The sequence below is a fragment of the Colossoma macropomum genome, unplaced genomic scaffold, assembly GCF_904425465.1.
Source record: "Colossoma macropomum unplaced genomic scaffold, Colossoma_macropomum, whole genome shotgun sequence".
NCBI lineage: Eukaryota > Metazoa > Chordata > Actinopteri > Characiformes > Serrasalmidae > Colossoma > Colossoma macropomum.
Window position 1 is genome coordinate 40,335,124 of NW_023494802.1, and position 17,439 is coordinate 40,352,562.

Sequence of the window (17,439 nt, forward strand, 5' to 3'; positions counted from 1 at the left end):
AGCAGTTACTTTCTGGTGCCTGAAGCTGCACAATTTAAGGTGGAATGGGAAAATTCAAACAAGAAGCTGGATCACAAAACTTGGACAAGAAGCTGGCGAATAGGAAGCCAACTTTAGCTTCACCCCTTCTTACTGTGTTTTTGGGGGGGGGGTATTTTATTTTAATGTATATTAAGACTAGAAGTGATTCACATATTGATGAATTTGCTGGTGGATTGATCGGTTCTTAACATCAGGTGCAGACTGAATACTTTCCTGCTGGTCCAGATGGCTAATTATCACAATCCGTTATTATAGAAATAAAAGCTACTGAGAGTAGCCCATGCAACCTAGATTAAACAGTGTCTGGGGATTATAACAAAAGAAATTTGGTGAAAATCGGTTGAGTAATAAGGAAGTTGTGGCTGATTTCATCCTGAGACTCATCGTCTCTCAATACAAGTGAATTTGTTCACAAACAAATCTTGACCTCTCCAACATGGCGGACGTGCAGTGGTATTGCCTCAGATAGAGAACAACAGACAACGCAGCATCTAAGTATGTATATCTATGGATTGGAGCAGCTTCTTTTTTCTCCTCTGGCACTAGAACAGCTAGTAAGATGACGTGTGTGTGGACATAGGCTTTCAAGTGCAAGTGCAGTGTTAAAGCTTTCTAGGCCTGCTAAATTTGACAAATTCCTGGTCCTAATGACCTAATAAAGATCCAAGGTTACAAATTCTGATCCACATTTACCCATTATATGTTGGCAGTGTTTCCATTTGTTAAAATTTTACACTCAAATTTACACATGCACCGACCAGACATGAGTTTAGCTGCGTACTGACTTGCTTCCTAGTTACACCTTGAACTCTCTCACCTGCAGCTCATTAACCTCCCTTTATAAGGACCTTCACTCACACTGGATCTCTGCGAAGTATTGCCAGTTCATCTGCGTAACAAGCGGTGTTTGTTCACATCTGTTGGATTATTTTTGGATTGCCTGGAAATTTTCTATACTTCTTGACTCTGTTTGTACCTGTGATCTGTTCTGTTTTTTGTTGTTTTTGTTTTTTTTTGACTTCTCGGATTGTCTCTGACTCTGATTCTGGTTTTTGTGATTTTTGATACTAGGTTTTGAGTAAACAGGAATCATGGATTCAAACCTATCTGGACAGTCTTCATTACACTAATGTTGAAATTTGCATTTATGATCAATTTTGACTAGAGTTGTGCCTTGTTTGAGTAATTCCTCTATGAGAAGTTTAATTTTTATTGCCTGCTGTTGTTTAACATAATCGATTTAGCAAAGCTGAAGTCTTCCAAAATGCTAATAACATTTCTATCTCTGTGTGACAAAAGAGGCAGCAAGTCAGTAACTTACTGTAGTTTCTCCAATTTACAGTGTGGATCCTTCAGTAGATCAGACAGCAGCTTCATTCCTGACTCTCCTGGTTTATTGTGGGTCAGGTCCAGCTCTTTCAGGTGTGAGGGGTTTGATTTCAGAGCTGAAGCCAGAGCAACAGAGCCTTCTTCTGTAATACTGCAGTTACATAACCTGTCGCATGAAGGAGGAAAACTCCTTGTAGGCACAGATGGTGCACATGCATAGATAGAAGGCAAAAGAATGAGACTACCTATGTGTGTGAGAGAGAAAGAGTTGGTGATCTCACCTTAGTGTCTCCAGTTTACAGCATTGCTTCTCCAGTCCAGCAGAGAGCAGCTTCATTCCTGAATCCTGCAGATCATTGACACTCAACTTCAGCACTCTCAGACAGGAGTTTGTGCTGAGAACTGAGGCCAGAACTGCACAGCTGTTCTCTGAGAGATTACAGCCACACAGCCTAGAAGAGAAATGGTTATACTTCATTAACACAGCCATTTCAAAAACAGAAAACACACACAATTAACCCACAAAAATACATACTCACAGGTCAGCTGGCAAAATAGGAAAAAAAACAGTAATGCTAAAAAAAATGCAAATATAAAGATGGGAAATATGGCAAAATGTATAAGGAATCATGAGACCTGAAGAGAATTTCACAAAACATATGAATCAAAAAACAGAAAAACAGACACTTCTGTCTTTTTTATGATATATGTATCTGTTCAGTGTTCTAGATGCACTGATAATATGTATACTCGGAAATGCATATTGTGATTTATCACAATAACTATAACATGCAGCCATGTTGCCTACCTTTACACACACACATAAACACACACACACACACACACACACACACACACACACACAAACACAGACAATTTATCACATTCTATGAGGATGAGAGCTCAAATGCAATTGTTTGGTGAATAATCAACTTTATCTCAAATAAAGTTGATCCACCAAGTCACCAAGCCAAGTGTCCTTCTTTAGTTTTGCAGTGGAGCTACAAGGCTAATGTAACCACTAATTAACATCATACAAATTAGATACCTACATCAAATACTTACCTCAAACTGAAGTGAGAGTTTAAATAATCTCAAATAGATTTGCTTATGTGCTGTATGACTTTATATATACAGTTCTTATGATAAACCGTTATATGCACTTTTTAGTTCATGTACATTCAAGTTGGTTTCACATTCACAGATATGGTTGAGTTAGTGATGATAGTGAGTTACTGATTTTCAGCCTGCTATGAATAATATTTAGCCATTAGCCCTTTGGTTACATGTTTGTGGTGCTGTTCTCTTAAGCATTTTGTTGTTTATTGGCAATTTTACAACCTTAGACTTACACACTCTGACTATTGCCTGTTATTCTGTCCTTGTATTTATGAGTGAGAAAATTCACTCCTCTGCCTCCCTATGATTTTAACAGCACCCCAGAGTAAACCACAACAACTACCCAAGTTTCTCCAGTTTACAGTTTGGACTCTTAAGTCCAGCAGAGAGCAGCTTCACTCCGGAATCATGTAGTTTGTTGTAACTCAGGCTCAGTTCTCTCAGACTTGAGGAGGTTGAGCTAAGAGCTGATGCCAGAACTGCACAACTTTCCTCTGTGAGATTACACCAACACAGCCTAGGAGAAAAAATGACTGCAATTTCAAACATAAAAACACACATATCCAAGTATAACTACAAAACACATACCTGTATTAAGACTATTAACAAGATAGTAACTCTTAGTAAGCTATGATATTCTTACCCCAGGTTCTGCAGTTTACAATGTGGATTCTCCAGTGCAGCAAAGAGCAGTTTCACTCCTGAATCCTGCAGTTTATTGTCACGAAGGTCCAGTTGTCTCAGATTTGAAGTGTTTGAGCTAAGAACTGAGGCCAGAGCTGCACAGCTTTCCTCTGTGAGGTTACATACAAACAGTCTAGGAGAGAATAGTGATTGTATCATAGCATCATTGTCAAAAAACACACACAACCAAAACTGCAAAATGCATATTGGTATTAGATTCAGCAGGATGCTTAAATGATAGTGTACTATGCATAAAATACAGTATCATCTCTTTTCACACACACATTCACAGTTTTTGATGTGAGAAACTACACCTGTTAGGTATCCACAGTAAGAAAGTGATAAACTTACTTCAGTATCTCCAGTTTACAGTTTAGATTCTTCAGTCCAATGGAGAGTAGCTTCACTCCTGAATCCTGTAGTTTATTGTAACTCAGATTTAATTCTCTCAGAATTGAGGTGTTTGAGCTGAGAGCTGAGGCCAGAACCGTACAACTTTCCTCTGTGAGATTACACCATCTCAGTCTAGGAGAGTGAGGATGATCTCAGTACACTAACATTTACAAAATACACACAATGCTTCAAAACATTTGTCATATCAGCCAAATTGAAGCTGAATTACAGAAAAATAAACTACAAAAAGAGCTATTTTTAAAAAATCCCTTTTTCTCTTTTTACACACACACACACACACACACAGTGTTAATCCACTGTCTGTGTGTGTTATCTCCATCCTCAGTGAGAAAATGATCATCTCACCCCAGTGTCTCCAATTTACAGTGTGGATTCTCCAGTCCAGCTGAGAGCAGCTTCACTCCTGAATCTTGGAGTTCATTCTTACTCAGGTGCAGCTCTCTCAGACTTGAAGTGTTTGAGCTGAGAGCTGAGGAAAGAGCTGCACAGCTTTTCTCTGTGAGATTACAACCACACAGCCTAAGAGAGAAAATATTGTGAGTCACAACATTACCATTTATGCAGTGAAGCATGGCAGCAGGCAAGTCTGCCTTTGCTAGCAAGTCAAGTACTTGAGCTCTTCCAATCCAGTTGCACACTCTTAGAAGCTGAAGTTATCAATATCAGACTATTTCAGCTCTTCTGGGATAAACGGCATGATGCAACGTGGTAGAGTGGTGGGAATTTGCCACCATACAACACAGCTGGCTCCCAGCTTGCTCTGCTTCACTTTTTTTTAAGAATGAAGCTAATAAAAGGTGAATGAGTAATAAGCTCAGTTTACTCATACATGCCTGTTTTTCTGTTCTACTCTTACTCTTTTCTTTTGTTCCAGTTACATGCATTTCTTTAATATTAAAGGATGCTGTCTAAAGTGGGAAAGGAGTGTTATCCACTATTTTATCCAACTCCTTTACATGTGGATTATTGCTTGAGCTTCCCATTTTGCTAATCAGACCTAACACTTTCAAACACGCTTGGCTACTTCAACTGTGACTGTCTTTCGGAAACCCAATATCCTATAAAATTGTGCATTCAGATCACTGTGATCTTCATTATACATATTTGTTGCACATATTTGGTTTGCATATTTATATTAAGAAATGTTGAAACACGTTTATAATTAAAAGTACTCACACAGCCTTTCGGCATGCCTTGATCACTGGAAACAGTCTTTGAAAGCATTCCTCTGATCTGCCATATTTTGTCAGGTCAAACTCATCCAGCACCTCAACTGAGTTCAGCAACACAAACACCAGAGCTGACCATTGAGCAGGAGAGAGACTAATTCTAGAGAGAGAGTGTTGATTTCCTCTGCTCAGGTATGTTTGCACTTCCTGCACTAAAGAATGATCATTGAGTTCATTCAAACAATGGAACAGATTGATGCTTTTATTTGTAGAGCAATTCTTCCTGATCATCTCCTTAATGTACTCGACTGTTTTCTCGTGGTTGTGAGAGCTGCTTCCAGCCTGTAGCAGGCTCTGTAGGAGAATCTGATTGGACTCCAGTGACAGACCAAGAAGAAAGCGGAGGAAAAGATCCAGGTGTCCATTCTCACTCTGTAAGGTCCTGTCCACTGCACACTCGAGGAAATCACTCATTGTAGCGTTGAATACAGCTTGTTGTTCTAGCACATTTTTGTTCTCAGAGATAAAGGAGAGAAGTGCAAATAAAGCAGCCAGAAACTCCTGAACACTCAGATGCACAAAGCTGAACACCTTCCCCAGGTGCAGCCCCAACTCCTCTCTGAAGATCTGAGTGCAGACTGCCGAGTACACTGATGCATCACTGACCTCAATGCCACACTCTCTCAGGTCTTCCTCATAGAAGATCAGGTTGCCTTTTTCTAGTTGTTGGAAAGCCAGTTTTCCCAGTGCCCAGATGATCTTTCTAGTCTGGTCAGGATCAGGGTCACTTTTTCCTTGGTACTTTTGGCTGCTATGTTTGATTTGAAAGATCATAAAGTATATGAACATTTGAGTGAGAGTCTTGGGGATCTCTCCACTCTTCACTTTATCAAATATTCTCTCTAGAACAGTAGCTGTAATCCAGCAGAAGGCCGGTATGTGGCACATGATGTAGAGGCTTCTTGAGGACTTCAAGTGTGTGATGATTCTGTTGGCCAAACTCTGGTCAATGATCTTCTTTCTGAAGTATTCCTCTTTCTGAGGGTCACTGAACCCTGTACCTCTGTTACCTGATCGACACATTCAGGAGGGATCTGATTGGCTGCTGCTGGTCGAGAGGTGATCCAGAGAAGAGCAGAGGGAAGCAGATTCCCCTTGATAAGGTTTGTCAGCAGAACATCCACTGAAGCTGACTGTGTTATGTCAAGTAAATTCTCATTGTTTCGGAAATCCAAAGGAAGTCGACATTCATCCAGACCATCAAAGATGAACAAGACTTTGTACTGGTCATAGTCTCTTAGCTTTAATTCCTTTGTTGTTATGAAAAAGCAATGCAGAAGATCCACAAGACTGAGTTTTTCCTTCTTAATTATATTCAGCTCCCTAAAAGGAAGTGGAAATATGAAAAAAATGTCCTTGTTTGCTTTTCCTTCAGCCCAGTCCAGAATGAACTTCTGCACAGACACTGTTTTTCCAATTCCAGCAACTCCTTTAGTCAGCATAGTCCTGATGGGCTTATCTTGTCGAAGTAAGGGCTTAAATGTGTCATTGCAGTTGATGGGTCTCTCCTGTGTTGCTGGTCTCCTGGATGCTGTCTCTATCAGTCTCACCTCATGCTCATTATTGACCTCTCCACTCCCACCTTCTGTGATGTAGAGCTCTGTGTAGATCTCATTCAGAAGTGTTGAGGTTCCATGAAATGCGATTCCTTCATTAATTTTCTGAAATTTGGCCCTAAGTGCAGATTTGAGCTTTCCGAGGGAAGCAGGAGCCAGTTCTGATACTTATTGTGACTTTTAGCTTTCAGCATTCAGTCTTACTTTATTTACTTATGTAATATTTTATATAGCAATACTATTTTATCAGTGTCACTTAAGAAAGTATTACTATTTTAAAATTCAACCCTATAACACAGAGCTCTTACTCATCTGTAATGTGTTTGCAAGGTCTGTCTGATTCATGCTTCTGAGAACATGCAGTGTGATCTTCAGTGCACCCTCTCGGACACTACTCTGATCCTCCTCAACTTGCATATCATCTTCAGGACATGCTTCATAATCTGAATGCAGTAATTTCTTGATCCTCTTCAGATCATTTTTCACCAGTGAGATGACTTTGTACTGCAATTTCTAATTGAGAATAAACAGTACCAAAAACTATTAAAATATCATATTGTCATAGATCAGTGGTTCTCAGTCCAGTGTCCATTAAAGAATTTACTGGATATATACAATAAATTACCAAGGCTCACATGGGACATACTATATTGTTGCTGTAACTAAACCCTATATCTCTAACAAGGTAACTTAACACAAGAAGGTAAAACATTCTTAACTACAATGGAAATTAATGTAACATTACTTTATTCCAAGTAGTTTTGGACCATTTGTATTGGTCCAATTATCATGAAATATCAAATTAATTCAGTTGTTCTTGCAAGTAGCTCAGAAGATATCAACTATGTTTTAAAGAACAAGACATTCTTGTTGCTCTTGATTGGGTTAAATGTTTTTGCATATATTCTAGCTTTATATAGTGTTATTACAAATAAAAACATGGCTATTGTCCAGATAAACTCTTTTAAACAATTTTCTTTTGCACTTTTGCACAGTATTGTACACTGTAAATTAAAAAAATAACTTTTTAACTTAAAAGTAACTAATCTGATTTACTTAAAATTCTGAGTTTATTGAACTTTAAATAATAAGTTGACAAATGTAAAACACATCATTTTTCTCTTAATTTACATATTAGAAGTTCAATGAGCTCAACATTTTAAGGTAACCAAGGATCTTACTTTAGATTAAGAAGTTTCATTCTTACAGTGTATATATTTCCAATGAAAATCTAAAATGTAACTATAAACACATTAAACTTAAACATTTATATGAAAATGGTAAAGCAACATGGAAATGCAGATTATATATGATTCCAAGACATGTACACACAAGTTTACACACACATTGATAACAACATACACAAACAAACACACACCTTGAATATAGAGTCCAAATCTTTTCTGTTGGTAACTTTTGATCTTTGCTTTTGGGCTCTGTGGGCAAAGTTTAAATGTCAATAAATGATATCTATACACACACAACACACAACATTAAATACACATTATACACATTATCGTAAACAACATACTTGACTCAGCTCAGGACAGGCGATTATTCATGTTGTAGGTGTGTATGTGTGAATGTATGTAAATTTTTTTTTTTTAAATATAGGATGGGTCACCTACTGGAAATAAGGCATCATTTACAATGAAGTTTTTAAACATATAATAAAATTTAAAAGTGTCAAATAAAATACAGAAATACTGACTGTCCTTACCTCCACTCAGTAGAACAGTCTTTTTCTCTGAAGACTGTATCTCTGAACATTGACCCATCACTCTTCATAGACACACAGCTGGGATCAGATGAGCTTGATCTCTTACCCTGAATCAGACTAAAACAGATTCAACCAGTTGTTAAGATTTGTAGACTTCATATGTCTGATATGGTAAAATTGAGAAACTTCAGACCGTTTGGGCAGTGGTGGTTTCTAAAATACAGCATCTTTCTGCTAATGTTCACATTCCAAAATGTTCTCTCACTGAGATGAATAATTAAACATTAAGAAAGTGAATGGGTTTAAACACACACTCAACAAGAGATATACTTCTCCATAATAAAAGTTCAGGAGGTTGCCTACTAAGAACATGATGTCATTTACAGAGGCTCTCAAACATATGATAAAATAAAAAGTATATAATAAAATACAGAAACACTGTACTAAACCATGTGACTGTCCTTACCTCATCTCAGTAGAACATTCTCTCTCTCCGAAGACAATATTTCTGAATATTGAGCCATCACTCTTCATAGATATGCAGCTGGGTTCAGGTGACTGTGTCCACTTACCCTGAGTCAGACTAAAACACAATGAACTGCCTGTTAAGAGTTGTAGTCTTTCATGTTTCATGAATTTCATCTCTATTAGTGGCCATTGTCATAGGACAAAGAGACATTGGGCTATAAACTACAACCCCATTTTCAAAAGAGTCGGGACGCTGTGTAAAATGTAAACAAAAATAAAATGCAATGATGTGCAAATCATTTAAACCCTATATTTCAGTGAAAATAGTACAAAGACAACAAATTAAATGTTGAAACTGAGAAATGTTATTATTGAAAAATATATGGCCATTTTGAATTTGATGCCAACAACATGTTCCAAAAAGGTTGGGACAGGGGCAATAAAAGGCTGGTAAAGTTGTGTAATGCTAAAAAACACCTGATGGCTAACCTTTTATTGACCACAGTATATTTTGTTTTTTTTCCATCTGAATTTACGTGACCAAATCTTAAGGCAAATTATTCAGTAACTGCATGAAATAAATGTAAATTTTTATTTTATTTATTTACTTATTTTTTTTATAAAAGCTTCCCTCAAATTAACAGAACGTGTGTTTTATGATCATATACATATTGCTATATGCTTACAATTTACTGTTGAAAGCCAAAAATCTTAGACGCTCTTTGTATTATTTTATAAAAATAATTTTTATAGAGCAGATCACTGAAGAGACACCATCAGTTTATAGTTTATAGCCCAGATTTATGGAAAAATGGGTCGATTTTCAGTAGAACAAAAAAGTTGTGAGTTCAGCTTCTTTTATTATAAGCGTTTAAAATTACATCACCCATCTATTTGACTGGAAAGAAAACAGTTACAACTCTCATACAACACCCACCATTTGAATGTAGCTAATGAAAGTTATGTAGAATATGATGAAGTGTGTCATGGGGAGGGGTTCACCACTCTCTGAAATACTGCATGATCAAACAGTGCAACAATTCAAGAATAACGTTTTTCAATATAAATTAGCAAAGAACTTTTGCTTTTCATCATCTATGGTACATAATAACATTAAAAGATTCAGGGAATTAGAAAAAAACTATGTATGCATGGGACAAGGCTAAAAACCAATATATACAGGCCATGATATTTGGGCCTTCAGGCAGCACCGCATTAAAAACAGACATGATTCTGTTGTGGAAATCATTGCATGGGCTCAGAAACACTTCTGAAAACCACTGTCTGTAAAAACAGTTCATCACTGCATCCACAAATGCAAGTTAAAACGCTAAAATGCAAAGAAGAAACCATATATAAACAGGATCCAGAAATGCTGCCAACTGTTTTTGGAACATGTTGTTGGCATCCAATTCAAAATGGGCATATATTTTTCAAAAAACAATAAAATTGTTCAGTTTCAACATGTCTGTGTAGTATTCTCCTTTAAAAATATGGTTTACATGATTTGCAAATCATGGCATTCTATTTTTATTTACATTCTGCAGAGTGTCCCAACTTTTTTGGAAATGGGGTTGTATATAGTTAAGCCAGCTCCTATATTTCTGGTGAACTGTAATGTCTCAAATGCAGATATGAATGTTTGTACATGAAAGAATTCATATGTGTTAGGTCTAACTGAAGATGATGGCATTTTACATTTGTTATATATTATGACTGACAACATTGATGGGTTCATCCAACAAGCATCTGGCTTCATGAAGTAAAACGAAGAATGGATTTATATTTCAAATTACCCTGGGAACAAGAAAAGTAAGCTGGCACTGTAGGTAATGATGGCTGTCTAAATAACACTACCATAAAAAATTTGATGATTTACCTAGAAGTATAAGTATTGTATACTGGCAGTTTCTTTTTCTAGCCAATCAAGACTAAAAGAGCACAAACTAGGCTAAGATTATTGATCTTATTTTGGTGAATGTGAGAACATACTTTATGCAGTGTCTCACCTCTCAGGTTCCTTTGTGTCGTCCTCCTCAGAAAACCTCGCTTTGGAGGCCATGTTTCATGCAAGTCCTGTACTGTCCTATATAGGGCAGACCATATAAAATGGGTTTGTAGGAATTTGAAAGTCACTTGAAAGCAAAAACTGCTCTGCTTCAGATGGGAAAGATTTCCCAGTCCATTACTGGGTCAAACTTTTAAAAACAGGGGAGCTCTTGTCACAGTCTCAGATGGCAGTTGCTTGCTACTTGCTAACATTTAACTTGACAAACAGTCTTTGCTTCCTATTGGAATGTGGAAGTGCATGGAAGCCAGAGAAGTGCGGTTCTAATATCTATGGTATTCCTGCACAGTTTACATCAGACAGCGACAGCCATGATCAGAAGGTAGGAATATCTGCACTCTTAAAAAAAGAGGGTTCTTCAAGGGAATGGTTCTATTTAGAAATAAGAGTCCTATATACATCCATTTGCCTGGTGAAATGGTTCTTCAGATTTATGGAGGATGTGTTGTGTATGGTTCTTGTGTAGAACTTTCTTGAAAATGGTTCTGTGTAGCACCAAAAAGTGCTTTTATATAGTTACAAGCTTGACATAACATAACATAACAATAGCAGAACCCTTTTTGGTGCTATATAGAATCATTTTCAAAAAGGTTCTATATAGAACCATACATGACACATTATCCATCAATCTGAAGAACAATTTCACCATGCAGAGAACCATTTAAGCATAAAATGGTCCTATATAGAAATTATGGTAGTATGAGCCACTGCCTTTAGTAAGGAATCCTTGAAGAGCCATCTATAAGAGTGTGCTATTGTAGGATTTATTGCATTGTTAAAAATCAACCTTGGCAATATTTTACAAAATGTTTATGTTGTAAAAATGTATTGACATCATAATAAAGATAATGATGGAAAGATAAGATGATCTAGGATAACAGGCTGCTTTAACCCTTGTGTGGTGCTGATGTGTTTGTTACTCAGTGGTCTGGTGGACCCATCACATTATTGTTAAACCAATACAGCCATAATAATTTATGTAAAAATACCAGTTGTTTAAAATATCACAAGTGGCCAGCGTAGGGTTCTCCTTTAGCAGCTGTAGCCAGTCAGCAGCCTGTCCATGTTGTCCACCCTCTCTCTCACACACACACACATATACAAACACACACACACACAGACACACACCCATATATACAAACACATACACACACACATATACAAACACATACACACACAGACACACATACACACACGCACAGCAGGCCATGTAGGAGGAGAACAGAGTAAAGAGACACAGCACCTCCACACTTTTATTCCCCACGGGTTCACCCAACACCACATGTGTAACATAAATGTGTAGGGGGTGAACAGTGTGATACATGTATATGTTCTTCACAGAAAGATGATCAAAGGCCAAGGAATCCAAGGTTGAAATAATAATTTAATCACGTCATTTTTCTTTTGGTAAACATTGAAAATGGGTCTCACAGACCCCAATACCACGCAAAGGTTAAATTGTTCAATATCTCAGGAGGTGGGTACAGCAGCCTAAACCCATACTTAGGCAGTAGTATTGTTACTTCTGTGAGGCAATGATAAAGTTACTGGTAAAGTTACTTTTCCATAAAACAACTTCAGTAGAAGCACAAAACTAGCAACTCAAAAAGTACTTAAGTACTGACTAATACAACTACAATGGAACTTCTCAGCCCATCCAGCTTCAATCAGCATAAAAACTGAAGTGTGTTAGACTCGATTCTTCTATTTTTGATGGTCTCTGAGTTTAAAATAAAATGAAAGCTCAAGACTGAGAGGTGTAACAATTTGCAAAGCAATTTAGATGGTGCCAGCATAATGGAATTAAACATTGAAAGGAACAAGGAACTCAATGTTAATGATTAACATGTAACTGATTTATGCTTTAAATTTCCAACAAAATTTTGCTCAGGTACGTGGAACTGAGTAAGTTGATCAGATGGTGCCTGCTATGTGAAAAGAAAGCAAGTGCAGCTGAAATGCTACAGAGCTCTGCTAGTAGTCAGAGTGGGACTATATCTTCTGCTATCTAACCACATCAACTACATCTGCTGTTATTCACACATTTCAGCAAAGATTTAGACACTTACTGCGTTTCTCTCCAAGTGTGATTTGGGTTCCAGTCACGGTGATAGACCCTGAGAGTGTGTCTCACACTGAACTGGTTTATTCCTGATCATGTAAATGAATCTCCAGGAAGCAGAGAATGTAAATAAAAGGTTTACTACATGTTTTTCAAACAGATTTCTAGGCTAGACACTCCAAGGATAGATATACAGTGCTTGTGAACCTTTAATGTTGTGCAACATGCACTAAACAGTTAGCCTACTGTGGGAAACCATTAAACAGATGTCATGACTGGAAGTGCTTAAAGGGCCCATATCCTACATTTGTCTTGTATTTTTTTTTCTAATGAGGTAAACTTATCATGTTAATGTGGAGTTTTGAAGCAAAACAGTCAGAATTTGTATTTACACTGACCTCTTACAGCTTCTCTCCATGTCTGTAGAATTAAACAAGCTGTTTTTGTTATTGAGCCTTTAAGACATATATCTAAATGAGCTCTGTTTTGATTGGATGTCCTGTATTGATCTTCATTCAAAAATTTAAGCTAAATCAGTCTTTATGGATCATTCTACAGAAATGTCAATAATTGTGTTCCTAGCATTTACAGATATATTGCACTTGAAAAACGTTAGTGTTACAATTTATTTATATTTTAAAATAAAGAAATTAGTTATTGTAACAATTAAACCTTCTTGAGTCATCAATTTAGCAATATTGCTTTTTAAATCATCTAGAATTACAAGCACCACAGAAGTGATAAATAATTTATACATGACTATGGAATATAGAAATTAAATGACATAAAGAAAACAAACGCCAAATAAATATTATAAAATATATAATGAACGTTGTTGTCCCCAGGAGTCGAGTTACTGGTGTTACTGCATAACAAAAAATCTCTTATTTTGAAATAAAAGTCACACTGATGACATCACTCAACTTCCTTTTACCTGTTTTCTGAGGATCTATGAAGAAAAGCACATGGTGAGTCCACTGAGTCTTTCAGTTATCAGAGATTTTCTCATTTAGCTCATGATTTCATATGAAGCTTTTAGCTGAAGTCACTGGTGTGACCGACTTTATTCTGAGGTAATTGTGAAAAAATAGAATACAAATGGATTAAATTACATATTTTAGTGGATATTTCATGATTGACAACATATGGTTTGATGCTCTGTAGCAGCCATTTTGTAAAATGCATTTTTCATTAAAAATGTCTCTGGTGTTCACTTTCTTATGTGTAACACCAATGAGGATCAGTAACACCAGTGACTCTTATGGAGAGACAGAAAAGTGGACGTTTCTGTAGAATGACCTGTACAACTTCAGCGAGAATGGGCTGTAACCTAAATAGGTGGATGTATGTAAATGCATTGGTCATCACAAAAATGATGAATTTAAGCTATTTTTGCAGCTTAGTTTTTGTGTGTGGACCTTTGGCCTGAGGTGTGGACAGTACACTTTGAAACGTCTATATAGTAAATGAAAAAGTGAAGAAAATTCACAAAGGGTTTCCCTTTAATATCTGCTCCAGCCAAAACTTTAAAACCACAGACAATACTTAAAAAAAATTATAATGCAAGATTTTAAAACACCCATCACCTCTTATCAAACATTTTCTTTGTTTGCCTATACTGCTAATTAAGACATTTCAAAGAAACCCCTCTCTGCTTGTCTTCACATACAGCCAGCGGAAGCATATCCCATAGAATCCTAGTGAAGCTGGGCTTAAATGTTGGGTTATGGCAGATTCAAAAACATTTACTGGACTTTTACAACATGTTTTGTAATGGGCTGGCTGGCCATGGGGCGGAACCAAACGCAGACCCTAATCCTGCTAACAAAGTGAGCCACAGACAAAGGGTGATGGGTGGATCCAAGTACAGAAACAGAACTAAGGAACAGGCAGGATTAGGCCTCGGGAAAATGAGTAAACTCAAAAGACTATCAAAGGCAAAATGTGACGGCTCTCCCAGCAGAGAGATCAGATGCAAAACTGGAGACCAGAGTTCTAAAGAGGTGCAACCCACAGGACAGAAGGCAGCCTGAGAGTGACAGGCTTTCACAGGAGGGTGTAACTCACAAATCCAGGAAAAGGACATATGTTTCTTTCATCATACACAAGGAGCTCAGGAATATATATTAGGAAAAGTCAGGGAAGTCTAATGGGGTTTCGTCTGACGCAGCGAGAAAGCTCAAAAGAGAAGGGAAATGAGAGACTACTTCTTGTTTTTACCAAATTATCAGCTTAGTCTCAGTACAGGCCTCCACAAGGAGAACTCAAGGCTGAGTGAGAGCTCATCCTAAAGTAAATTTGCGGCACTGTGTTGTTCCCTTAAGGGCCCATAATTAAGCTTTTTTAAGGTTGTAGAGTGATGTAATTGTGTAATGTTGTTATTTTATAAAAACGTATCTGAGGTGGCTTCTACTAGGCAATGTAATGTCAGGAAGGTATATATTTATTGTATAAAGGAAAAGCTTTTAAATTGAATGTACAGTTTTTTTATAGCAGTTGTTTATATTCATAAAAATATTTTAAGGAACACATGCTTTGAATCTATTCTAAGTCATATTATCTAAGTCATTGTTCTTTGTTTAAAAAAGTTGCATTTACACACTTCTGAATGATGTATTCACAATACATGAGGCTTTACTCTATGACCTGCATTAGTACATAATTGAAGGCATGTTAAATGAAAGTCACTAATAATTGCATTTTAGTTGTAATAATGCACAAGAAAGATTTTAAGATATTATGTGACTGAGAATTAATTAATCACCCAAATTAACATCTTATTAGTGCATAACAAGGTTTTAGTAAATCATTGTGCAGGCCATATTGTAAAGTAAAAATCATGGCTTTTTGGTAGCTAAAACATACAAGCTCAGAATATTTTCAGTTACTTTCAATCAGTTTTAACAACAAATTGCAGATAAATTGAACACTTTTATGGAAGAGTTTTCAGTCATTTTTTGCAGTCAAATATCATGAATAGATGTAGAATTTGTAATGCAAATTTTGAAAACTTGTCTAGCACTTTCAAGCCTCTAATCAATATAGTTGTTCAATGCTATCTAGGCCATATAAGTATATAATGTTGCCAATTATACACTAATAAGATGTGATCTCGGTGATGAATTCATGCACAATAATTTTCATAACACCATCACTTATTGTGCACTATTACAATGCAATTAGTAATAACTTTCACCAAACAGACCTCCAACTATGAACTAATACAGCTCTTATAGAATAAAGCTTAATGCATAATAAATAAAAACCATATTCACTCTGGATATTTGTGTGACACATCCATGTTTTATCACATAAACATAACAAACATATGTCATATGAACTGTTCCTGGATATTTTGGAAAATAAAAGCTGTAGTTAGGAAATTTACAAACCGAGTTCATGTGCAAGTGTTAGCAGTAAGGATTGACATTTCAACAGTTTTCTTAAGACCTTAGCTATTTTCCAACGTGTCACAGCTAATAGATTTCTTGTAAGAAAAAAGGTTTCCTGTATCTGTTTTGCAACTTACTGTTCTAGCATTATGTCTCAGAAAAGAGCCAAGCTGTCAGCTACAGTAGTGATATTTAAAGGGTAAAATGAATCTTTTTTGGCTAAAAGTAACCGTGTATCTACATAGTTCTATTAAGTTGTTAATGTAGTGTCCAGTTGTTTTATTAAAAATATCATGTAACACATGTATGCTTTATCAATGTTGATTTAAATGTTCATGAACATGTTGTGAAGCATTATGTAAGATGTTATTAATGTGTTATATAGACACTCTTCAAGTAACACAGAACACACACAGAACCAGTGAAGGTGCAAGACTTTGCTTTATTTACAAAAACGTTGCAACAAAAACGAAGTAAATATGAACTGAAATAAAACTTTACCCACTTCATAGTTTGGAGTGACTCTTTTAAACAGTGACCCTGTTTGAAATAGTCTACATTCTGCTGGCAAACCAGTCATGCCAAAAGTGAGTAATTGGGTGTAATGAAGTACAAAGCCACGCAGTACAGAAATTAGATTACTGACAGATTTACCACTTTTATAAGCCCATGCACTTCCATGGGGACAGAACAGTTTTCAGTCCAAATAAATTTCCTCCTACTGCTTCAGATTGCTAGCTGGCTAGCATGTTGTCAGTTGGGTTTACTACCAAGACTAAATGAGAGCACGCTGGCTAGATCTAGTTTCTAGATTTGAAAAGTTTGTGGACTGCACCCAGTGATAAAGCAGATACAGTTGTGTTTAGCACTTACTGCGGTATAAAGCAGATTTCAGCGGCTTCATCAGACCTTCAATACTCTCCTGTGACAAGAATCAACCAAACATTTTCCATTTTTAAGGCTAATATGCTAAAATGGCCATTAAGGCTAATATGCTGTTTCCTCTACTACCGCACTGCTCACTGTTGTCCAAACAGAGCCAGCAATCTGATCAGGGTTGCCAGATTTGGCAGGGTCCTTGGTTTAACATTTTAATGCAACTTGCTATGAAACTAGCTATTAAAAGTAAAACAAATTAATAGAATGTATGTAATATTGCAAAATAATAATTACAATATCCCCTAATTAGTATAATAGAAATAGTTAGCATTAAAAATGATGTTAACATTATTGTTAGGAGAAGTAGTAGTAGTAGTAGTAGCATTAGTAATACTAGTATCAAAAACAATACGAATACATTTTTTTTCATTCAGTCTTTAAGAGAAACGTCTTGAACCTTTCTTAGTCTTATAGAAT

General features: G+C 36.5%; 1 protein-coding gene across 1 annotated transcript; it reads right to left on the bottom strand.

Moving 5' to 3' along the window:
- Positions 1 to 1,359: 1,359 nt before the first annotated feature.
- LOC118822184 (NACHT, LRR and PYD domains-containing protein 12-like) lies at positions 1,360 to 12,787 on the bottom strand. The gene is given in 14 exon segments (XM_036591096.1): positions 1,360 to 1,537; positions 1,653 to 1,823; positions 2,834 to 3,007; positions 3,134 to 3,307; positions 3,526 to 3,699; positions 3,934 to 4,107; positions 4,765 to 5,815; positions 5,818 to 6,534; positions 6,682 to 6,886; positions 7,752 to 7,809; positions 8,094 to 8,210; positions 8,560 to 8,676; positions 10,571 to 10,647; positions 12,699 to 12,787. Coding segments are annotated over 13 exon segments (3,363 nt in total). The 5' UTR covers positions 10,624 to 10,647; positions 12,699 to 12,787.
- Positions 12,788 to 17,439: the final 4,652 nt, after the last annotated feature.